Source organism: Solanum dulcamara, chromosome 8 (genome assembly GCF_947179165.1).
Source record: "Solanum dulcamara chromosome 8, daSolDulc1.2, whole genome shotgun sequence".
Lineage (NCBI taxonomy): Eukaryota > Viridiplantae > Streptophyta > Magnoliopsida > Solanales > Solanaceae > Solanum > Solanum dulcamara.
In genome coordinates, this window is record NC_077244.1 from 40,845,089 (window position 1) to 40,871,237 (window position 26,149).

The window sequence follows — 26,149 nt, forward strand, 5'->3', positions numbered from 1 at the left end:
ATTATTGGTTCATGGGTACCTGTTTGAAAGAGATATACTAATGGCACTTTTTTGAAATCAATCCTCTTATTTGAGAAAGTTGTGAGCTTGAGGATACTTTTTTGAAAACAATCTTCTTATTCTAGAAAGTTATTAGCCTGAAGACAATATTTTGAAAACAATCTTCTTATTTGATAAAGTTATTACCAAGGGCATTATTTTCAAATAAATATTGCTATTTAAAAAAGTTATTGACCTAAGGACTCTATTGGTAAGCAATATACTTAGTTGAGAAAGTTATTGAACTAAGGACACTGTTGAAAGAAAAAAATTTATTCGTGTTGCAGATGAACATAATTTATTATTGTGATCATGCATTCACATCTATTGTCATTGATCAAGGATAAGGTAACGATAAATATAATCGAGAGATAAATCTTAATGAGAAATAGTTATGGGTGATGGATTATTAATGATATCGAGGATAAATGAGGAAAATTATTTTAGACAATTATATGGAGGTGGCGAGTCATCCATGGGTGGTCCTTATTACCCAAAAAGAATCAGCTGGTCAAGTTAGTTAGCTTTGCCTTATTAGCAGTTAGTTACGGACTGTTGAATTAGTTAGAAGCGGTTAGCAAGATAAGATTCTTTCTCATTAGTCATTTCTATATAAGGCATTGTATCATTACAGATTGAATCATGAATTGAATATACAAGCAAACTTTCTATTGAATTCTATTCTCCATTTTCTATCTTTTCATCCACCATAGCTGAATAACTCGAGTTTCTCCGCTAAGCTCCTGTCCAGCTCCTAGAACCCCAGATTCATCTGAGAATCCCTGCATTCTGGCTAACATTGGTATCAAAGCCAATCTATCCTTGGCAGAAATGACAAAATCAGCAAGAGCATATGGAAGTTCTTCTCGTGAAGTAAGGGAATTGCGTGAACTGATGCAAAAAATGTTAATGGAGATTGGTACTCTAGCAAAGAAAGTTTCAAATCTTGAAAAATTGGATCAGGTGATACTAGATATTAAGGAACAAATGGCAAGAAATGGAGCGAATCAAATGGATAAAATACCCACAGGAGGAGACAAAGTACCAGTGGGTGGAAGGCAGTCAGAGGAGCAATCACACAGTAACTTCATTAATCATAATTCACATTACCCTCGAGGGTCGATATTGGAGTTTTTGTAGTTTTCCGGAGAAGATATCAGATCTTGGTTGTTTAGAATTGATCAATTCTTCAATATGGTGAACATTCCCAAGGAGGAGAAGATTAGCATTATTGCTCTACAGTTAGAAGGTGAAGCTGTTTGGTGGAACTTGTCCTTTATGAAATGCAGGCAGTACATTCAACCACCTTCTTGGAATGAATATGTGGTAGTGTTAGTAGAAAGATTCGGGGGGAATTCCCCAAAGAAGCTGGTTAGTTTTGAATTCTCTAATCTTTCTCATGTCCACTAAAAAGAAACTACAATGAAGAAGACACCATATACTTGGAAGGTTCTCGATGAAATGCCTAAAAGAGATTTAGATGTACTTTCTCTGTCTAGTGGCACCATTGAAAGAAACAATAAAACTGAAGCTTTTGAAGACTTATTTTGTGATGCGTTCTTTATAGATAATGAGAGAAATGTCGAGGCTTTTGAAAATATGAATCTTGGTTGGCTTTTTTTGAATGATGAGAGTGATCTGGATACAAAATATTTAGATAGTGATGGAAAATAACTGCTCTCATGGAAAGCTCGTTTTGATTTAATTGTTTCCAAGATCATGACTTCTTGCGATTTATGGTTCGACTTTGGGAGTGATACGAAAACTTGGAGTAAAATCTGGCCATGGAAAGAGATTGTGAAATCACTTGTCCTAATAACAGAGGAAGGCACACAAGTGTGGGTTTAGAACACGAAAGTAATACAATTGAGGATGAGAATATTTGAGCATGAGGTATACTTTCTGGACTGTTGCATTGCTGCATAATTAGAAGCCTCAATTATGGAGATTCTGGTCCATATTCCACCCTTGAGGATCTCAAGGAGAATGGAGGAAATCAGTTGTTTATGTTATTCCACTCTGCTAGCCCTTTATTCAGAAATACGAGTCCAACAATTAAAAGGATTGCATTTTCTGCGCAGAATGGACAACTTTGTGCAGCCATCAATAGCTCGAGACAGACAAATGAATATTGGGAAAATGGATTTAACCTGGGTGGAGCAGGTGGAAAAATGCCTGAGCGGCGGATCTTCACTCTTCTGAACAACATGGTGGAATCAATTGTTGATGGTTAGGCAAAGCAGAGAACTCATTGTCGAAGAAAAAATCAGCAGATCATGCTACTTAGGAATTCTTTAATGCATTGACGACACTGTTTCCTCATTTAGATCCTTGAGTTCAAGGATCTCTTTGCTCTGGGAGTACTGTTACACAAAAAGAATTAGCTGGTCAAGTTAGTTAACTTGCCTTATCAGCAGTTAGTTACGGGCTGTTGAATTAGTTAGAAGCAGTTAGCAAGCTAAGATTCTTTCTCATTAGTCATTTCTATATAAGACATTGTATCATTACAGATTGGATCATCAATTGAATATACAAGTAAACTTCGTATTAAATTCTACTCTTCATCTTCTATCTTTTCATCCACCATAGTTGAATAACTCGAGCTTCTCCGCTAAGCTCCTATCCAGCTCCTAGAACCTTGGAGTCCTCTAACAATCCCTGCATTCTGGCTAACATTGGATAAAAGTCCTAGCTCACAGTATGCCACTGTAGAGTAGATGTATACCGGTAAGATCATTGGTCCGTTGTATTGCATATCATTACGTTGAGTTTCTTACAGTTCATTGATTATCAATTTTGGTTTTGGTTGTACTTCACATTACTTATCAGGAGATTTTGATCAGCTGCTTATAGTGTATTTCTGAATTATTGAATTGTTGTGTTGAATTATTATATTCATATCATACCTTCTATCGTATGATAAATTAACTCTTGGTCGATCGGCCATAATGACTATTGAGTACGCGTGTTATTGTACTTGTACTAATCTTGCTGCATCTTTTTGATGCAGACCTAGCACCAGTAGATCCTGTTGATTCAGTTGGTTCGATGTCATTTTCAATCTGAAGGTTTGGTGAGCTCCCTGTGTTCGGAGCAAGAGCCTAACTTCATCTATCTTATTTATTTATCTTTTGATTATCCAGAAATTTTGTAGTGTTGAACAATTGTATTTGTTTTAGATGCTCTTATATTGGTGACACTAAATTTTGAACACTTTTTGGTTAACTTTTGCACATAATATTTATATTTATGAAGGCTTGCTTTAAGACTTAATGCCATTCTATTTTACTTCTCCCGCTTATTTATTTGTTATCGTGTTTGGTGAAGAGTTGGTTTACCGTGGATTAGGGTAGGCGTCATCATGACCTTGGACTTTAGACCGTGACACTTAGTCTGAAGATTATTATCAAGACCAATTCTAGAGATTTTAAATTTCTTATGAAGCAGAAATTGCAGATTAATTCTCAATTACTATGTCTGAGGACTGACTAAAATAGATGCCTTTGAATTGCACTATTCAATACAAGAGAGTAGGAAACAAGGTGGCTTAAGCACTTTCAAGGCTGGTGGTGTTGAACTTATGTCATTGGTAATTTGGATAATACATCTCACCACTCTGCTATAAAGATTGCTCCTTAATTATAAGGCTCTCTATGAAAGGCTTCTTCCTCTGCATTTACCTTATCTACCAAGTGAATCATCTTCAGCTGAGATAGATAATACATTACATAACATAGAAATGAAGCTGCAATTACTTAAGCACCATTTTGTTGAGAGCTCAGGTGAGAATGAAATAGAAGGTTGATTTTTATAGGAGTGAAATTTTTTGAAGTGGTAGATCAGATTTATTTTAAGGTTCAAGCTCTACAAATAAATTAGCATTTTAATACTGCCATATCACAAGCGAGCCACTCTTTTTTGTCCTAAATCCAAAATCTTCCGTAATATCCTATCCTCCTAGCACTGATATTGCCACTCTTTTTTGTCCTAAATCCAAAATCTATATTGCAGAGAAGAATGGTGAACAAGCAACTCGATCCTACTCTTCGACAATATCTAATTGTATAGACTACATTAATGAAAGATATTACAATTTCTCTCCGACGTCTCTGAAAAGTTTCTAATTCAGTTGCTTGATTCTCAGGTTCACCTTTAAATTCCTGCAATTAGGCTAACATCCACCTATTCACTGGTTTATCCCTCTCCCTAAAAAATATAGTAAATAAGGAAGTTTTCAATTCAAATTGTATGGAGCAGATAAAAAAAACATGATAACTGGAAAATAAAAGATTTTTTTCGTTTATTTTATCTTTGAAAAAGTGAAAGATGCTTTGGATTTTCCATATGCATGTATATATATACAAAATCTTGTTGCTCTCAAATGCTAGAAAAGACCGTGCCAGTGAGCGCCAAGGTGGGTTAACTATTGCCAAATGCAAGGTGCGAAAGAAGGTAGCGAACTATCCATAAAATGTTATATTATAAATAAGATAAGGTGAGTGAATGGTGATAACCAAAATAACATGTTGAATTCCATGGTAAAATATCCAGAGTTGCTCCAATCAACCCCTCCTAAAAATAGGCAGTAACTGCAAACTCCACCATCAACACCCTTATCTGGTTCCTCTTGATAACGCCATCAGTGTTATTTAAATATACAAAATCATACAACCAGAAAATATAAAAAAAGTTATCAACCTCGATCAGACCAATCTTTTATTGTTCTAAAGCCGAATTAACCTGTAATAAGAAGCTTACAGTTAACATCTAATATTGCATCCCAAGTGGGATTAGAAGAGACCAAGATCACAGAGTTGACTGAAATACAAGGACAAGAACAGCAGCATTAGTACTCTCCAAGAAATCAAAAACTAGAGGTGACAGCTATTTCAGTTGATACCACGGAATGATGGCAAGACAGCAATAAGTGGATCACCATAACCAACAGCTTCTGCAAAGCACCATTGAGTGAACAGTGAGTTGAGGTTATCCAGAAAGAACATTAGAGCAGTGGATACCATTAAAAATTTAAAATACATGCACAGATCCATATCATATAAGTCAAATGTTTTTGGAAGACAAAGATTCATCAAAAGAGTATGCCATTAATACTGGGCAAATGGCAAACAGCTTAGCTAAGTTGGTTAGTTAAGAACCATGTGTGCAAAATGGCAAAAAACTCATTCACACATCAATTAGATCTCAGGCACTACATATGGCACCACCTATATATTAGGAGATTATTGCAACAAGTACAAGTATGCCAGGTGATTGTATTTCACTGAAAATTTTGTGGTTTTAAATATCTCATATGCACTATACTTGTTAATTTAGCAGGAAATTGTAGCTGGGACAACTTGACAAGTAAAACAAGGTGGAGAAAGAAAAAAATGTTGAAAGACCCATACCGCCATCATTAAAGAGGATTTTCAAGACTTCTCCAGCCGCATCTGACTGCTCAACAAAAAAAAAATAGGAACACCAAATATTACCCTGAAAGCAGATAATTTAACCCAAAAAAATGCCTTAAAAGGCTTACCCTGACAGGAAGTTCTGTCCCAAACTGATCCAAAAAGCCAATAATCTGTCCCTCCTTGATAACATCACCCTGCACACATGCATGATTCAAGCGCTAAGCTTTACTCCCATAAAGGCCTCTGTCAGGTTTAATCCTAGTATGTGAGCATCACGTTGAAGACAAGAAAGTACATGTCAACAAGAAATGTCAATGGTCTAATGAGTTCCAAGATCTAGTAAACCACTGGGGCTCAATCCTTAAGATCTTTAAGCCAAGAAATGAAGATGCTCACAAGGCATATACAAGCTAGATGTCCTCGCTCATCCCTTCCAATATCTAGACATGATAGTTATTCAGCATAACAAACATTACTATTTTGAAGAACTAAACCTACAACCATCCAGTAGGTCAAGAGATATAGTAGGACACTAATCTAATTTTAGGAGAAATAAGTTGGTTATGGTCTCCATAAAATGGAAGCCTTCGGAAAGAAGAATAAAGTTCAGAACAAAAACCGGAGGGTTAAATTTAGTATGGGTATGGGTTACCTCTTTACACGCAGGTGGTTGTTTCTTTCCCTTTGATGTCCTGGCCCTTCGGAATGAACCAACCTGTCATAAAAAAGTGGAAGCCGTTGCTGACATAGTACATGATACATGCTAAAAGGTTTTAACAGGTCAAAAAATACATACTGTGGGGCATGATACAAGAACATAACCACTAGCTCCAGTAGCCTCTAGAGCTGCTACTTTTGCTGATTTTTCAGCAGCAGCATTTGTGAATGGGCTGATCTTTCCTGAGGACAATTTCCCCAGGGATGCTGCAGGAGCAGCAGCTGTTGATGAAATGGATGATTTGCTTGCACTAGTTGGTGGTGGTGGTGGTGCGGAAACAACAGGTGCAGCCACTATTGGAGCTTCAATGTTCCGTTTAAGATGCAGTTCAAAATCTCCAACCTATGAGAAATTCCACAATATCCAATCAAACATCCGTAGAAATCATAAAACCTTTTCTTTCAGAGCATATCAGAAGATAATTTTTCTGAAAAAATATTTAGAACTATATTTCTTTTCCACCAAAAAGAATAAATAAATATTTACGAGAGAAACCTACAAAAGTGATTCACTACACTGGCAATATATGTCATGTCAAAACCAACATGGAGTTTGTAGATTTCCGTAATCAACTAAACAACAAACTGAAAATCAGAAAATTGACTATCATAATCATTCCACAATTGTTGGTGACAACTTCAAACCCACGTGGACGATACTTGCTACAGTCCCAATATGACAGTAATAGCAGTTTTCAACTCTTCATGCAGAAATGTTTCAACCTTATGTTTTCTCATTGCAGTATTATATATGAACAAGCTTGGTGGTACAGAATTGTTGAATCCTGCAAAGCTCTCGGCATCAATATGAACCTTTATTCCTTCTTTTCTTCGACTATGTATCAATATATGAATTCCGATTCCTATGGCATCAATGCTTGAACTTTACACAATTATTACGAACACTTTTTAGATCAATAATGGGTAGTGCTGAAATAGCAAATGTTACCATCTCACAATATTCTATAATTGTTTTAACAATTGTAACACATTTTTACAAGTTTTTTTGTAGTTAAGAAGGTATTGTATTAAAAGTCCAGCAACCAGAAAGTGCTGTGGGGAATCTATAAGGGGTAGCTCCATTACGTATTGTGTAATGAGCTCAAAAAATCTATCATGGCCTCTATATCATCTGCATGTTACACCAAAAAGAAAGTTGGGATAAACATCTGTACTTCTTAGTACTAACTACAGACTGTAAGGAGCAAACCACACCTATTGTTTGTACTCTCCCACAATTACCACTAGGCTATAAGTCTTGGTACTAGTTAACTTGTAAAATAATCAATCTGTAAATTGCAACCAAGCTGAGGTTTGATTTAGTGACTAATAAAAAATCTTAAAATATGCTAGTAGATAGTTTCAGGTCATGTGACAGTGGTAAAGCTATAATGCATACTCAGCAACTCTGGAATTTCATAGGATTTGAAGATAAAACATGCTTCAACCTTCTCTGTTGGTTATGTCCAACTTCCTCAGACTTTTAGTCTTGTATTCCAGTCTATAGTATAGCTCCACATTTCTATTTCAAAATCTCCCCAACAAATAAAAATGCAGAGTGATTATGCACTAAACATGAAAGGATGCACCAGGAGACAAACAAATGCTTACCTTAAGTTTCAGCTCAGCTACCTCTGTATCATCACAGACCTCGGTGATCAGAGCCTGGTGAAAATTAGTAGAACATACAAACAAGCATGCTTAAATTCACAGCAAGCAAAGCGCTAGTCTAGAAATTTCTCGAAGATAAGAAAGCAGCATAAAAAAGCATCATTACAACAATTGCCTAATGAAGACTAGAAGACGTGATTTTGACTAGGTTGCCAGTATTAAGTAAAATGACACTGGTGACTATGGGTTCGCCACAAACATGAGCAGTATTTTTAAATCATATAGAAAAATGAGAAACAATTACCTAATCAAAAATTCAAATAATGCCCAACAAAGATTGGCCGAAGTTGCAAGATTTCTTGGTTTCTACATAGTTCAATTTGCATTTGCATGAAAATGGTGAGAAAAGAAAATTCATAGAACTCATGCTTTAATACAGAAGTATCAATTTAGCCAAAAGTTAAGGATCAAGCATATAATGATAAATAATCAACACAAGGTACTTACGGCACCCATAAAAAAGGAAAAAAGAAAAAAAAAGGCAGTGAGACATTCTAACTTCCAAAGAGATAAACCAACCTCAAAACCCTTTGGAAAGGTTGCTGTTGGCATTGGACTACTCTCCGTTGGCACTTTTTGGTTGCTATCTGCAAGAACAGCTCATTCAGTTTAAGGGAGTTTGTCCTAAAAAAGTTAGATGTGACAGAAGACTACTTTCTACTCTTAATCAGATAAATGCCAAAATGATAAGCTTTAGATTCCAATAGAAGATCTTCATACTGCTCAGAATGAATTACTAGGGTGATTGCAAGCATAGCGGTATGGAAGATATCAAAAAGTACTAGCACACCAATTTAACCAAGAATGAGATGTACATTCAGTACAAAAGCCAAATTGAAATTAGAAAAGATTAGCCCCTAACTACTGATTTACACCTGGTGTAGTAACAAAGTAACCTACCACCAGATTTCGCTGTCACGGTTGTTTCAGATGTCTTTGCACATGACAGTATCAATCTACCATGCCTGTTAGGAAAAGGCATGAGCCTTGCACCATTTGAGGAGCCCTTTAGAGGCAACTTATAAGGCTTGGAGAAGGCAATGATATTTGTTGGAATAACGCCAGGCATTTCAATTACTGACCTCACATGGGAAGTGGTACCAACCGAATCTATCAGAAACAGTAAAGTAAGATAACAGAAAACTTTATTAGAACCATTGGAGGATATCCCACACGAAACAGATAGCTAGAGCAGAACTATTAGAAAGCATTTATGCAAGAAAACAGGTTGGCACCAGGAAGATAATTGAAAAACTGGATATAGTGAATGCTAAAAGATTGATTCTTAGTTTTTTGGGCTGAAAAAGCTCGTCGATCCAAGTTAATCATTCTTCTGGTATCTAAAAAAATATTGGTCTTTCTTTTCGTTCAAACAGAAGGAGAAACATAATATTGTCCTTTCCTGGATCAAGATCAATTTATACTCATTAATTAGGATTCTGACTCATGATTTTTCTGGCTCAATTGCACATTAGTCCCTATGGTCAGCAGAAGTGAAAGTAAATTACACGAAAAGACCTTGCAGCTTCATCAATCAAGAATCACTAGTTTGAAGTTCCTCTTAGAGACTAAGCTAATAACACATATTTACAGCCACGAAAACTAATAGCAGAGAAGAAAACAGAGAGATATCCACAGCTTTAAAAGCTCACTTCAATATAAGGAAGTAAAATTCATACGCGTGCAATCACATCCTTTATGCATTTAAACCAATGTCGGATCTGGGATGAAAATAAGAAAGTAAAGCAGATCGCTTTCATTTCTTGCCAATGAGGAATCTAATCTAAGATATACTACATGATAAAAGCCAAAAATTGCAGACGTACACAGATAAAACTACATTAAAATAAAAAAACAATTCAATTAGTTTCTGAAAATGTATATCTACAAGACAAAGATAGGGAGAGATTACGGTGGAAGGAGCGGAGAACGGCGGCGGACTCCATGAGCTCTGAACGGAGAGACCGAGGCTAACGAAGAAGAAATTGGAGAGATAAGAGAGAGAGAAAATGGGGAGGAGGAATTTATAGGAAATGGAAAATGTGTGAGCTTAGTAGAGAGGTTAGATATATTACTGTACTATCTTCATTGAGATGTCCGCCCACGAACTTCTATTTCTTCACCCACTCTCCGACTCTATGCTTGACAGTGCAATTAGTTGCACGAAACCACATTATTTTATCATAATTGTTAATGATAAATATTATACTCTATGTCATATATTTATAGCTGAAAATTATCTTTCCTCTCCAATTTTGCGTAAAAAGAATTGCATTTCCCCTTCAACCATGATGAAGATAGGCTGGTAGCGCATGTAAAAATTGATTTAATCGATAATTAAATTGAAAATAATATTATTTATTTATTTATATTGGGTTATTGAATTAACTATTTTTAAAATTATCGGTTTAATTTTTGATTTTTATTGTTTTGGTTAATGGTTAAATCAATAATCCAATAAGATTTTTTTTGATTAACAGATGCTTTTATTAATCAAAAGTTGAAACTTAACAAATCCAGGTTGAAGCAGTTAACTTTATAGAACCTAGAATAGCCAAGAAGCAAAGCAAACCATACAAGTCATAAACTTTACCTAAGGAAAATGATTCAGCATGTTCAGCACACTTTACCAATATGCAGTGTTCCTTCCTTGAATGATGCAAATGCATAACTATGTCTTTACAGGTTCTTGAGACTGCAACTTGTCCCTTCTTGAACCTCAAAGTGTTCCTATCTCTTCAGATGTTGTAGACAACCATTGCAAAGATGCAGCATATAACTTCAACATGAGCAACTTTCTTCTTTGTTGTCTTACACAACTAGTCTAGTTCTTGTTGCCATGGACTAATATTTTTGTGAATTACCAGACACTTCAGGAGTCTGGACCAGTCCTGGTGACTGAAAAACATCTGAAGAAGAGATGGTCAAAGGATTCCTCCTCTTGATCGCAAACAATGCAGTTCATTGCTACTTGAGTTTCAATCTTCTGAAGCCTAGATTTTGGTACCCATCCTCTTGATGTATATATTTGTTTATTCAAGAGTACGGCGGGGGCCCTGTCCTGCCATATGATATTGTTGATACTCTTAGAGTTTTGTAGACATATGTGTGATTTGTGTATAAGTTTGTTCAGTTGTGTCTATACGATGTGCTGTGGATATTGATACATAATGGCAGCCTTATCGGCTTGCGTGTCCTTTCATGATATGATTAGTGGTGACTCCACATGAGACAAATGATAAGAATGTATTTATATGAAGATGTTATGAACTATTGGACTTCTTATGTAAGTTGTCATATTGTTTGTAGTTCAGCTTAACTATATCTGATAGGTATGTATATGGGTGTCCAAGTAGAGCCCTAGTCACGGCCTACGAGGTTGGGTCGTGACAAAAGTGGTATCAGAGTAGTTCATCCTTGGAGTATCTACAGACCGTGTCTAGGAGAGTCTTATTTATCGGTGTGTTGTGCACCACATCTATAAACAAGAAGCTACAGGACATTTAGGATGCTGTCTTTCTTTCTTACTCTAGATTGTGCGATAGAGCTATATTATTAGGAAAATCCCTCACCAACCGATTGTCATGTCTACAACTATGCCTCCAAAGAGAGCGAAAACTACCCAGAAGGGCAAATCAGTAGCCGAAGAGACTAGTCATACTCAGAGAATCACTAGGGCCAGTGCCCAATCCATGCCCGAGAATATACTTTAGTCAGCGAGCTCTACTACACCACCTCCAAAGGAACCTAGAGCAGCGACAGCTACAGATCAGAGGGCAACTCCACCACTAGCTTCTAAGGCCCCAGTACCTAAGCCTCTAGCTCCCCAGCTAGGGGCGGAGGATAGGGCCATGAGAGACGAAGTTCAGCTACTGACCAGGTTAATGGCAGGGCAGACTCGCAGGCATGGGCTAGGGGTTGATCATGTGGATAGACATGATAGTTTAAGGATTCGTGACTTCTTGAATTGTAACCCCCTAGAGTTTTATGGGTCGAGGTCCACGGATGACCCACAGGAGTTTATTCGACAGATGCAGCGTACATTAAGGATAATTAGGGCTTCTGAGACTGAGTTTCTTGAGTTGGCTTCATATCGGCTGTGTGATGTAGCCGTTAATTGGTATGAATCTTGGGAGTTGTCTAGGGGCGAGGGTGATCCTCCAATGGTATGGGATGAGTTTGAGGAGGCTTTCCTTGGACACTTTCTATCTCCAGAGATGAGATGAGCTCGAGTTGATAGATTCTTACATTTGAGGCAGAATGGAAGGAGTGTTCGAGATTATAGCCTTAAGTTTGATTTATTGACGAGATATGCACCCACTATTGTAGTTGATATGGATGATAGAGTGCATCGTTATATGATGGGGCTAGATTGTTATTTGATTGATAGCTGTATGGCTATGGCTTCTCAGCTAGGTATGGATATTGCTCGGGTACAGATATATACGCAGAGGGTAGAGGATCAGCATAGAGGGCGTTAGCCTGATAGAGATCATGACAGAGGCCAACGTAAGAGAGCTAGATCGACCAGTTATTCTGGTGAATTTCGATGTGGGCAACCTCAGCAGTATAATAGATATCCTTCTCATCCAGCCCAGGGTGCACCCCCACAGTTCATAGGAAGGATATTTGATAGCACGGGATATTCAGAAGTCGGTCAGAGCTCCAGGGTTTCAAGTTCATAAATGAGCAGGGGTTCACGCCAATCGAGGCTATCTTTGCCTCGATATTCTCATTGTGTTAGGTCCCATTTTGGGGAATGTCATTATGCCACAGGTACTTGCTTTACTTGCGGCCGTCAAGGCCATATGATAAGGGAGTATCCATTCGGGGGGTAGTCTAGGTGATGCAGCTCAACCTACTAGGTTAGTTACTAGTTCTTCTTCGATAACTATGCGCCCTATGGGGCAGGGTATTTATACATCAGCAGGCCATGGTAGAGGTCATGGTGAAGCTTCCAATTTTAGTGGTACCTCGAACCGCATATATGCTTTGACTAGTGACAAGATCAGGAGGCGTCACCAAATGTGATTACATGTATATTATCAATTTTTTCTCGGGACATATATGCATTGATAGATGTAGGCTCTACCTTATCATATATATCTCCCTTTGTTTCTAAGAGAATTGGAATAAAACCTGGATTGACAAAACCATTTAAGGTAGCTACACCGGTAGGAGATTCTATTATAGCCAAGCAAGTATATAGAGATTGTTCGGTGATTATATATGGCCGCCACACTAAGGCAGATTTGATAGAGTTAAATATGATAAAATTTGATGTTATTATGGGCATGTATTGGTTAGCTTCTTGTTATGCTAATGTTGATTATAGAGAAAAAGTAGCTTAGTTTCATTCCCAGGAGAACTAATTATAGAATGGCTGGGAATACGGCATTGCTAAGGGGTAAGTTCATTTCATATCTCAAGGCAATAAAAAAATGGTTAGGAAGGGGTATATTTATCATCCGGTTCGTGTGCGTAACTTGGAAGCAGAAGTACCAACTCTTCAGTCAGTTTTGGTAGTTAATGAATTTCTAAATAAACTTCCAGGTCTTCCTCCTATGCGAGAGATAGAGATTCCCATAGATGTATTGCTAGATTCTCAACATATATCTATTTCTCCCTACAGAATGACACCCTCTGAGCTGAAAGAGTTGAAAGAGCAATTGAGAGACTTGTTAGAAAAGGGCTTCATTAGGCCCAACACATTACATTGGGGAGCACCGGTATTATTTGTGAGAAAGAAAGATGGGTCGCTGCGAATATGTATTGATTATAAGCAACTAAAAAAGGTAACAATAAAGAATAGATATCCCCTTCCCAGTATTGATGATTTATTTGACTAGTTGCAGGGTGCTAAGTGTTTCTCAAAGATAGACCTGCGGTCAGGCTATCATTAGGTATGGGTGAAGGAAGTAGATATCCCAAAAACTGCATTCAGGACCTGATACGGGCATTATGAGTTTAGGGTGATGTCTTTTGGGCTAACCAATTCTCCATCACTGTTTATGGATCTAATGAGCCAAGTGTTCAAGCCATTCCTAGACATGTTCGTGATTGTATTTATTGATGATATTCTGGTATACTCACAATTTGAGGAGGAACATATAGATCATTTAAGGACGGTACTTGGTGTGCTCCAGCACCAGAAGTTATATGCTAAGTTCTCTAAATGTGAATTCTGGTTGATTTTAGTAGCATTCTTGGGGCATATTATTGGAGCCGATGGTATTCGAGTAGATGCATAGAAAATTGAGGCTGTAAAGACTTGGCCTAGACCTACGACACCTACTGAGGTACGTAGTTTTCTAGGGCTAGTAGGATATTAAAGAAGATTTGTAGAGAAGTTTGCTTCGATTTCAGCGCCTTTAACAAGGCTAACTCAGAAGGCAACTAAGTTCCAATGGACCGATGCTTGTGAACGAAGCTTTCAGTTGCTGAAAGATAAGCTGACTACGGCCCCAGTCCTAATTCTTCCTGAGGGACCAAATGGATATGCTATTTATTGTAATGCTTCCGGTGTTGGGCTAGGTTGTGTATTGGTGCAATGTGGCAGAGTCATAGCCTATGCCTCCCGGCAACTCAAAAAGCACGAAAGAAATTATCCAACTCATGATCTGGAGTTAGCAGCAGTAATTCATGTTTTGAAAATATAGAGGTATTATCTATATGGCGTGCATGTTGATATCTACATGAATCACAAAAGTCGCTAATACATCTTTAAGCAGAAAGAGCTAGATTTGCGGCAGAGAAGGTGGCTAGAGTAGCTAAAAGATTATGATATTGATATTTTATACCACCCAGGAAAAGCAAATATTGTAGCAGATGCACTCAGCCGTAAATCTATGGGTAGCTTGGCATATGTACAATCAGAACGGAAGAAGATAGTCTGTGAGGTTTGCCAGTTAGCTAACCTTGGAGTCCGTTTGGCTAATTCTAATGATGGTAGAGTTTCTATTCGAAGAGTTGATGAATCCTCTATCATGGAAGAGGTCAAACGACACCAGTACGAGGACCCTATTCTGTCACAGTATAGGGATGTAGCCCTTCAAAAGGAAAAGATCCCATTCGAGATCACACCTGACGGAGTGCTAAGATATATGGGCAAACTATGTGTACCTGAGATTGCAGGGCTACAACAACAAGTTATAGGAGAGGCACATTATGCCTAATATTCTGTTCATCCAGGTTCAACAAAGATGTATCATGACCTTAGATGTTTATACTGGTGGAATAGCATAAAGAAAGACATAACAGAGTTCATAGCCCAGTGCTCGAATTGCCAGCAGGTTAAGTTGAACATCAAAAGCCCGGTGGACTATTACAGGAGATGGAAATCCCGACTTGGAAATGGGAAGAAATTAATATGGACTTCATTACAGGCTTACCTCGCACTCCACGGAAGTATGATTCCATATGGGTTATAGTAGATTGGCTGACAAAATTAGCCCATTCTTTCAGTCAGGACTACATATTCAGTTGAGGACTATGCAAGGTTATATATCAAGGAAATAGTAAGACTCTACGGGGTTACTACATCTATTATCTCAGACAGATGAGCTCAATTTATAGCTAACTTCTATAGATCATTCTAGAAGGAATTTGGAACACAGGTGAATCTCAATAAAATATTTCACCCTCACACTGATGGGTAGGCAGAGTGTACTATTCAGATGCTAGAAGATATGTTATGGGCTTGTATTATTGACTTCAGAGGTAGCTGGGATGATCATTTGTCACTTATTGAGTTTGCTTATAATAATAATTACCATTCTAGTATCCAGATGGCACCATACGAGGCATTGTATGGAAGGAAGTACAGGTTACCTATTAGTTGGTTTGATATTGGTGAGACTAAACTAATAGGCCCAGACATGATTCAGCAAGTTGTGGATAAAGTGAAGCTCATTTAGGAGAGATTATTAGCAAGCCAGAGTCAACATAAATCATATGTAGAGAATCGAAGTCGACCTTTAGAGTTTCAAGTTGATGATTGGGTGTTGTTGAAGGTGTCACCCATGAAAGAGGTAATGAGATTCGACAAGAAAGGGAAGCTTAGCCCGAGATACATTACCCTCTATCAGATCATTTATAGGGTAGGCAAGGTTGCTTATGAGTTGGACCTACCATCGGATTTGGAAGCAGTCTATCCAGTTTTTCATGTGTTAATGTTTCGCAAATGTATAGACGACCCTTCCAGAATATTTCTCGTAGATAATGTCCAGATAACAGAGGAGTTATCCGACAAGGAGCAATCTATCGCTATCTTAGATCGTCGGATTAGAAGGCTGTGAACTAAGGACGTGGCTTTCGTCAAAGTATTGTGGAAAGACAAGAATAAAGAAGACATGACCTGGAAAGCCTAAGAGGAGATGAAGAATAATTATCCTCACTTGTTCCCTATACCAACAAGTAATCTAAACCTCTCAATTGATTATATTGATTGATAAATAAAATTATATGTTGTAGCAATAAAAGAGATTCCCTCAAATTCCTTATAATATTTTATGAGGCTAGTTTAACATTCGAGGACGAATGTTTTAAAGGGGGGAAGAATGTTATATTCCAAATTTTTCACATTGGACTATTCATGAGCTAACAAACATAAATTCAAGGACTTTTAATTTTAAATTTTAAAATGTCAAGATTCGTTGTAAATGAAAAGTTATATGGATAATATATGTGAATTTAAAGATATACCCTTGATCCAAATCAAAGCGGAATCCATCAAAAATATTTTTTTTAATGTTACATTTTCGAGTAATCTGACTTCGGGGGGCCATAACCCCTTTAGAATTTGAGAATTTGGGAAACCTCTCAAAACGAAAGTTATAGAAAATTGATATAGGTTTCCAACCATAGGCGTGGGTCTAGAGGAAAAATAGGGATAAGGAGATATAGACGTTGTAAGGCAGAAGGGTCGAGCTGAACAATAGATTCGGCCTAACCCGAATCCAACTAGGGTCAGGCCCAAATTCCTACACCATTTAAAGGATATTTCCAGCTTTCTTCCTCATTCTCAAAATAAGAAACATCTAGAACATTTCATAGAGAGGGAGAGAACCATTATGCTAAGAAAAGCCAATTGGACCAAGATCCTAGTCCCGAAATCCGAAGCTCGTGAAGAGAAAAGTGTTGTACGTCGCGTTGCCTTCAATTTAAGCTAAATATCAGCAAAGAAAGAGGTGCTAATGTGGTTGCTGAATACTTTAGGTAATATTAAAGTTCCTTTTTCATTGGTAACAAGTTTATTTAGAGTTTTAACGGATTAGAACGGAGAAAATAACGTTATAAATTTATTTGTTGTTTTGTTAAGATTTATGGATTAAGGAGCTGTTTTGGTGGATTAAATGGATGGAATTAGTTGAGTTATGATATATAATTATTGATGTTGTTGATGAGTTATTTTTCTTGAATTTGGAAGAATAAAGTATATGAAGATATAGTATATATTTTGGAACTGTTGGTATGATATTTGTGCCTATTTTGCAATAATATTTTGGGAACTGTTTGGTGGTGGTTACGAACTGTTTTGTGGGTTGGAGTATCGGAGGATTGACTGTAGTTGTTATTGTTTTTATACTATGAATATACGGAAATGAAGAAGCGAATACAAGCATTGACATCCGTATGTATATTGGGCTGTTTTGGAAGTAACTTAAAGATGATCTTAAATTCTATATTGATATGGAATTGCTGGTATTGTTGTTATTGACATTTTAATTGGTGTTGGCTAAATTGTAATTTTGAGAATTATTATATTTGTAGGGGAAATGGTGCCTGAATTTTGTTAAGTTTCATTTGTACTTGGATTAGTTAATAAGTGATATGGATATCTAACTATGGCTTATGTCATCTTAATTTTAGACCCACGAGCTCGAAAAGTAGAATTTGGACATTTAGATAGATTTCAAGGTATGTAAAGCTATCCCTCCTTTCTTTTGGCATGTCTTAGATTTAAGTGATGAATAATATGAGCTTGGGGTAATTCTATTCATAAATTCCGAGTATAATTCACGATCCTTATTTATTTCTTGATGTTAGAGCTCCTAATGTGATTGAACTATTGCCCCTCGAATCCTCTATATATTGGATAGTTGCTGGTGTATAAAAGTCCCTATTTTTACAGGCTTTATCATAATTAGCGTCCTTAACTTACAATAGATGTTCGCGTTATCTTGTTGCATTACCCACACCCAGGTCCATGATGCGGACTTATCGCAGACCACACTGTCTAGCAAATTATATTCAAGCTTCAATTTTGATCGATGCTTGTCCCAAGTCCACGACGCGGACTTGTCGCGGACCATACTGCCTCATGCTTAAATTCTTGATTTTGCTTGGGTTATTCCTCATGGACAGGTCTGCTACGCGAACCTATCGCAGACTACACTGCCTTGGCTAATCAATTCCATACTTTAGGCATTCGAGTGTTACTTATTCTATTGAATCTCAGATGATAATCTAATCATATATGGTTGCTCATGATAATCCACTTGTGTATACTATTATTATATTATTTACCGAGTCCCGGGTTGGATATGTTGTCGTGCACAATTTTACTATATTATTCATGAGTCCCTTACTAGAGGGCCAAGTACGATATATGATAATACGATGTATATGATGATATAATTATGGCACCGAGTCCCATAATAGGCCAGGTATGGTATATGTGTACATGACTTTATTCATAGAGTCCCTTAATAAAGAGCCGAGTATGGTATATATATATATATGATATAATGATATAATTGTGACACCGAGTCCCATAAAGGGCCGAGTACAGTATATGATAAGGATATGTATGACTTCACTTCATAAGACGCAGGTACAGTGATTTATTGATTATTATACTTGTCTTCTGAATCTTTGTTTCAGATGTGATCTCCTTTATGGTATATTATGCTTTATATATACTCAGTACATATTCTGTACTGACCCCCTCTCTTCGGGGGGGCTGCATTTCATGTCCGTAGTTACAAATACTCATTTCGAGAATCCGCCAGCTTAAGATTTTTACTCAGCTATTTTGGAGTGTTCCATTATACCGGAGCCTACATTTTGGTACTGATCCTCTTGATGTATATATTTGTTTATTCAGGGGTATGGCGGAGGCTCTATCCCGCCATATGATATTGTTGATACTCTTAGAGGTCTGTAGACATATATGTGGGTTGTATATACGTTTGTTCAGCTGTGTCTATACGATATGCTGTGGATATTGATACGTAATGACAGTCTTATCGGCTTACGTGTCCTTTCATGATATGATTAGTGATGACTCCACATGAGATAAATAATAAGAATGTATTTATATGAAGATATTATGAACTATTGGAGTTCTTATGTAAATTATCATATTATTCGTAGTTCAACTTGACTATATCTGATAGGTATGTATATGGATGTCCAGGTCGGGCCCCAATTACGGCCTACGGGGTTAGGTCATGACAATTATTACTTTTCAGCTATTTGGTGAGTCCTTCTTGTATTCGGATGAACTCTTTATCTTTTTATTATTGTTGAGTATTATGTTTCTTTTGAGGTAGCAACGGACATGTCATTGGCACTGTCTGATAGTGTTAGAGGCTTCATAGACAGAGTTTAATGATGTAATTGGAGTAGTTCTTCTTTGAAACTACTACTTCTAAGGATTGTTTCTTTTAATTGATATTAATGATGGCGAGACCACATAAGTATTCTTATTTTCACTTAAGTCTTCCGCTGATGAACAAATGAGTGATGAGACCTAGTGGTTCTCTCAGAGGCCAGAGATGGTTTTTGAGTGCCGACCATGCCTAGGGTACCCTCTCGGGGCATGACAATAATCCATTTTTCCATCCGTTACCTCCTTGATCCGGCAAGTAAGGATAAGGTGAATTCTAACATTGGCTACCTTTAAAAAGCAATCAAACCGAAGAAAAAAATAATACATGCACGTACACTATTCAAGAATTATTTTTATTAAGTTCTACATCGTTAATTCTTCATGGTTCCCACCCTAGTTATGAAATTAACTACTCATAACTAAGTATTCACACTCAATAATATTCAAGTTAAAAAAACCATAAACTTACAATGAGAAGTATGAAAATCCAAAAATCTTCAATAAAATCCAAACGTAAAGTATCGATAACGAAAATCCAAATTCAAGAATAAAAGCTCAAAAGTAGTTTAAGCTATATTCTCAAACCCAAAAACGTACATACAAAAATCTGAACCTAAGAAAAAAATTCTTATGATGATAGAGTGTGACGTTTCAAATGTTTTTGTTTTATGTATTTAGGTTATGCGGGTCGGGTCAGTTATACTATACACGAAATAGGCAAGTTACGACCCGTAAGAGTATATACAGATTATAGGATTGCATCGTAGTTTGTCTCAAAGGAAAGGAAACATACCTGGAGTCTATAAGTGTAGGATACGAGTCATAGATATATCTACGGGTCGTAGAGCATTCTCGTAGACTTAAAACTGCTTTTTGTATTCAATCTAGGGTTGGACGAGTCAAGTGTACGATTTTTAGAAGATACTACGACCCGTACATGAGACTTATGTATCTTTCTGAGTCCTCTTCTGTTTCTAGTATTTTCAAGTTGGCATGGGCACGTACTCAACCTTTGGCCTATTTTTATTCTTTTTGTGACTCTAATTTGGCAGAGACCTTAGCATAGTCTATGTTATCCTAAAACCTAACAAGTAAAAGTACATGACTAAATTGGATTGCCTCTCAAGTAGCGCTTAATTTAACTTTGCGGCATGACGTAGCTATACTTAGTTACTCAGACTTTACTAAGCTTCCATACTTCCACGATTTTGATTTCATTCTCAGTGCCTATGTATTCTTTGATTCGTTGACCATTAAATTTGAACTTTGTACCATCCTTCTTTTCTAGCTCAACTGCACCATATGGAAAAACTTGACTCACTCTAAGTGGTCCCAACCATTTAGACTTGAGTTTGCCAGGAAATAAATACATCCTTGAGTTTAACGGAAGGACCAAGTCTTCAGGCTCAAATGTACACTTTTCAATCTTTTGGTCATGATATTTCTTCCTTCTTTGTTTATAGAAGGCTGCACTCTTATATGTATTTAGGCAAAACTCATCAAGCTCATTTATTTGATTTATCCTTTGCTTTAATGCGGCATCCCAATCCATGTTCAATTTCTTCAATGCCCACATAGCTTTGTGTTCCAACTCTACAAGCAGTTGACAAGATTTCCCAAAGACAAGTTGATAAGGTGACATACCTATAGGTGTCTTGAATGCAGCGTGGTAGGCCCATAGAGCGTCATCATGCTTTTTTGACCAATCTTTTCTATTTGCGCTCGCCGTCTTTACAAGTATTTGCTTGATTTCATGATTTGAGACTTTAACTTGTCCACTAGTTTGTGGATGATAAGGAGTTGCTACACTGTGTCAAACCCCATACTTTTCAAGTAATGCTTTGAACAATCGATTGCAAAAGTGGGAACCTCCATCGCTAATTATTGGCCTTGGTGTACTAAATCTTGAGAAGATGTTACGCTTGAGGAAAATGGTTACACTCCTTGCTTCATTATTGGGAAGTGCGACAACTTCATCCTATTTAGACACATAGTCAACCGCAATAAGGATGTATTTTATTCTACTTGAACTCATAAAAGGTCCCATGAAGTCAATTCCCCATACGTCGAACAATTCAATTTCTAGAATAGGGGTAAGTGAGAGTTCATGTTTCCTTGAAATGCTTCCTTCCCTTTGGCAATGATCATAAGATTTGGCAAAATCATGACCATCCATATTATAGGATCTTGTAGGCTGTTCGGATACCACTATGATGGCCGCCGACAAACGACGAATGGCATGCTTCCAAAATACTCATCACCTCTACTTCAGGTACACAACGATGAATAATCCCATCAGCACAAACACGGAATAAGTATGATTCTTCCCAAAAGAACTTCTTTATATCGTACATGAACTTGCGGAGTTGAGGGACAATTAAATTGAATAGCACTATATCGCTAACTAAATAGTTGGCAACATCGGCAAATCATAGAATTAAGTCATATGAAGCTGCCAATACTTGTTCGTCTAGAAAGGTGTCATTTATCTCAACTCCATGTTCCAACTTTAACATTGCCTCTTTTTCAACCATAGAGAGATGGTTCGCTACTTGGTTTTCTATCCCTTTTCAGTCTTTTACTTCAAAGTTGAACTCTTATAATAGCAATACCTAAGTCGTACAATGCTTTTGGAAAATTGAATACCCCAATGGTACATGGTATAGTGAATGCGCCTGGGTCTTACTTCTTTTACACAAGGGAACGAGTGGCAATTGCACTACAATGATGCAAGTTGTCAGTCGGTTCAAAGCTTACCATTCTCTTTTTTGCGACAAGATCCTTCGTGAACTTGGCATAACCCGACATTTATTCTAGCGACTTTAACAAGGGAACATTCACTGAAAGTTGTTTCAGGATGGAAATAAACTTAAGGAACTTTCCATCTTCGGCTTTTTTCTTCAATCTTTGCAGAAAAGGAAGAGGAGGTCTTGGCATTAGAATTAGAGTTGGGTCAGTGTCTTTTGAATTGACTGCTTTCTCATTACGCTTTGCATCTCCTTTTTCAGGTTGTACAGTTCTTTTCTCTTCCTCGATTTTTCTTTTGGTTTTATCCTCACTAACAACCACGTCGTGTACATCATCCTCAAGTTCTGGCATAAGTGGATCAATAATTTGAATACCACTTAGGGTGGTCACCATCATGTATTATTCATCATTCTTTGGATTTTGAATTGTTTTACTTGGGAGAGTTCCTTTTTGGCGTGGGTTCTAAGATGAAAAAATCTTCCCCAATTGTTTCTCAATAAGCTTTATGGATGTAGAATGTGATTCAACTCTTTGATTCATTCTAGAAAGATCATTGCATATCTCCTTAAGATTATCCTCTATTGCATCATACTTTTTCATCATTTTAGCCATCATGTCTTCGATTTTTGCAAGTCTGGATCCCCCATCTCTATTTTCAGGAGGGATGTATGCACCACCATTGTTGTTGTCTCTCCTTCTCCAATCACCTTCTCTGTCTTTCCCGCAGTTTTGATCATTATATCCATTTTAGTTGTAATTGTTCTCGCAATTATAGTTTCCATCATGATTGTAATTGTTATCGCGGTTGTAATGGCCCTCTCGATTGAAGTTGTTATAGTTTTGACCTTGATTGACTTTGGTGCCAAGAATCCTGATTGGATGCTTGGGCGTTGGACTGGAAAACCCCCACTTGATCATTCATATAATAAGCATCTTCTTCATATCCATAATCGTCATAACTTGGTGCCTTATTTTGATGGTCAATTGCATTAACTTTATCTTTTCCCATGCTTTTGTAAGGTGGGATTCATATTTGTGCGAATAGGAAAAGAAAATTTTGAAGTTTTAGTTTCCCTAATGCTCTAAGATCTGTTGGTTTTTGTAACACGATTAAGTCTTTCTACAGCCTCGTGAAAAGTATTAGCCAAAAATGCTCCGCCAGTGATGATGTCGGCAACAACCTTTCCATTATCATCAAGTGCACGGTAGAATAGCTCAAGAATTGACTCGTCCGCTATCCTATCATTTGGGATGCTTCATAGATATTTTATAAATCTCTCCTAGGCTCCATAAATTGACTCTCTGGGCAACTGTTGGAAATTATTGATTGTGTCAGTTAGTTTCAACTTCTTAGATAATGGGAAATATTTCTCCATGAATACTAGGTGTAATTCATTCCATGTTGTGATGGAGTTGTACGGGAGTTCGGACAACCAAATTGAAGCTTCGCTGTAAGTGATAATGGAAAAATGCGCAATCCAATGATATCTATATTCAATCCTGGGTTGTCAACACTGCTTTGATAAATGTATGCCACATTCTGGAGATGAATGTATGGATCTACGGATGGAAATCCCAAAAATAGTCGTCTACTATGAAACATTTGAATCATCCCACTAGTGATGCTAAACTTAGTTCCTAGCGGCAATAGAGGTAACACAATCGCACCCGTAGTTTCGACAACATTAGGATGAACCCCATAGTTGTTCCATATGCCGAATTCAGGATGTTGTCTAGGTAGTGGAAGTTGCCTTGCTACTTATGGGCTATTAAGGATATTCTGTGGTTGATGATGCGGAGGATGTTGTGGTGCATTATCATGTTGCTCTCCAAGATTTTCCGCGCCATCCCTAAGTTCATGTCCTTCGTTATTGTTGTTGTTGTTTGCCATACTATGTAATGCTCTTTTAATTTCGGGATTGAATAAAATCAAGGGAATGCCTTGACTTTTAGTATTTGGAATGCACTAGGAATCAAAACCTGTTTCAGCACAAACAAAAAGAAAAGTAACGTAAAATTAGAAAATAACAACTACCAATCAAATAATAAAATTAATCTTAATCTAAAAGCCAAATTCCCCGGCAACAGCGCCAAAATTTGATACGCTCAAATTACACCTCCCTAAAGAAGCATAAAGCGATCGTTAATCAAATATAGAACTTAACGAAGGTTAGGATCGATCCTACAAGGAATATGATTTAGACTTTAGATCAATTATTTATTATTCGCTTTAGAAATCAAGTTTTTTTCGTAAAAAGAGAAAACAAAGGGGGGATTTTTATAAACTAATCAATAAATCAAATAACAAATGTCAACGAGCGAAAGTACGGTTTAATGTGGTTTAAATCAATAAGAAGTGAAACTAAGATTTTATATGTTCCCCACGAATCCTTAACTAAGTAGAACCCCTTTTTATTAATAATTCTTTCCTAGTGTGTTACATGTAGAAACGGTAAGTTAATTTCACCTAATTCCTTGATCTGGCAATTAGGTGAATTTCATTATACAACTTGATCCGTCTACGAGTGTATGCTTTACTAACCCTTACCACTGACCCTAAATTTAGCTATCCCTTAATCCGTTCATGCTAATTTGATGAAGATGATTAGCCCCAAATTTCATTGTTTAATCCCTTTTCTTATCCATTACCTCCTTGATCCGACAAGTAAGGATAAGGCATGTTCTAACATTGCCCATTGTTAAAAAGCAATCAAATCGAAGGGAAAAACAATACATGCATGCACACTATTCAAGAATTACTTTTTATTAGGTTCTACATCATTAATTCTTCATGGTTCCCACAACCCTAGTTTTAAAATTAGATACTCACAACTAAGTGTTCACACTTAATAATATTCAAGTTAAAAGAAATCATAAACTTACAATGAGAAGTATGAAAACCCAAAAATCTTCAATAAAATCCAAACGTAAAATATCGATAACAAAAACCCGAATTCAAGAATCAAAGCTCAAAAGTGGTTTAACCTATATTCTCAAACCCAAAAACGTACCTACAAAAATCTGAATCTAAGAAGTGTATTTATAGGCTAACCTTCCTAACTATATATGGATTTGGAAACCATAGGAAACTAAAATTTGGATTGGGTCTACTGCTCGTTTCTATAAGTAGTAATCTTTCAGATGAGTAGTAGACCCAGCTCGTACTCTTTCACATTGCACTGAGGAATATTTCTTCTATATGGCCACTCTCTACGGCTCGTTATATTGAGGATGACTCATCACTTAGGGCCATAGACACTGTCCTTCTTTCACCACATGCAACTTTTAGCCATGACTGAATTCTACGCCTCGTTGAAATGTAGATGAGCCGTATAACCTGCTTGTTTCCTTTACTGTTCCTTCCTTCATTCACTGCTCCTTTGACGACTGACACCTACAAATCGTATGTCGAATGACGAGTCGTATTCTGAGCTCATGGACCTTAAAAATTCCCTTCCTTCAGTGCTATGATTCCTTAATCAACTATCGAACTTAGTTTCTTGCAAAATATGCACAACCAACATCAAACATGCTAATACATGCTTAAAATACATGCACATTCTTAAGTTGTAAAGCATTAAAAGTATCGTAAATACACGATACATCAGTCGCTATAGGAACACTCTAAATGAAGAGATGAAAGCATTAACTCGAAAATGCCCTGGAGTGTGATTACAACATACACTAATAAAAGAACTTTTGTCCACGAAAGTAAGAGTAAAAAAGTACTTGTAGGCTCAAATAAACCGAGGAACTGCTCCTGCATCTCCTTCTTGGTCTCCCAGGTAGCCTCCTAGATTGGACGATGCCTCCAACGGACCTTAACCATAGGAGTGGCTCTGGATCCCAACTGCCTCACATTTCTGTCCAAGATAGCAACTGGCTCCTTAATATAATTCAGACAATCATCCAACTCAACCATAGTATACTGTAGCTCATGAGACTC

The 26,149-nt window shown here is 37.1% G+C and overlaps 1 protein-coding gene and 1 long non-coding RNA gene across 3 annotated transcripts; one reads left to right on the forward strand and one right to left on the reverse strand.

Annotated features, from left to right (window-relative positions):
- Positions 1-564: 564 nt before the first annotated feature.
- Positions 565-3,293, forward strand: LOC129900401 (uncharacterized). Its single transcript, XR_008769608.1, has 2 exons — positions 565-2,766; positions 3,050-3,293. It is a non-coding gene; the product is annotated as an uncharacterized LOC129900401 (long non-coding RNA).
- A 1,207-nt stretch (positions 3,294-4,500) lies between these two features.
- LOC129899593 (uncharacterized) lies at positions 4,501-9,983 on the reverse strand. Of its 2 annotated transcripts, XM_055974599.1 has the most exons (10): positions 9,754-9,978; positions 8,742-8,951; positions 8,361-8,428; positions 7,782-7,835; positions 6,250-6,513; positions 6,106-6,168; positions 5,579-5,647; positions 5,448-5,493; positions 4,940-4,990; positions 4,501-4,779 (listed from the first exon to the last, which is right to left on the reverse strand). In XM_055974599.1, exons 1-10 carry the CDS (start codon positions 9,785-9,787, stop codon positions 4,775-4,777), a joined length of 864 nt encoding a protein of 287 aa, XP_055830574.1. In that variant the 5' UTR covers positions 9,788-9,978; the 3' UTR covers positions 4,501-4,774. The 2 variants fall into 2 exon arrangements, with proteins under 2 accessions (XP_055830574.1, XP_055830573.1); XM_055974598.1 differs by having other exon boundaries at positions 4,501-4,990; positions 9,754-9,983.
- Between the last annotated feature and the right edge of the window lie 16,166 nt (positions 9,984-26,149).

Bases quoted from the DNA above. Each gene is read 5' to 3' on its own strand.
- LOC129899593 (XM_055974598.1), bottom strand. From the start codon at position 9,787: ATGGAGTCCGCCGCCGTTCTCCGCTCCTTCCACC. The intron at 6,169-6,249 runs GTATGTATTTTT...TTTTTATGACAG, and splicing joins TTCTTGTATCATGCCCCACA to GTTGGTTCATTCCGAAGGGC. The intron at 5,648-6,105 runs GTAACCCATACC...GCATGTGTGCAG, and splicing joins AACCACCTGCGTGTAAAGAG to GGTGATGTTATCAAGGAGGG.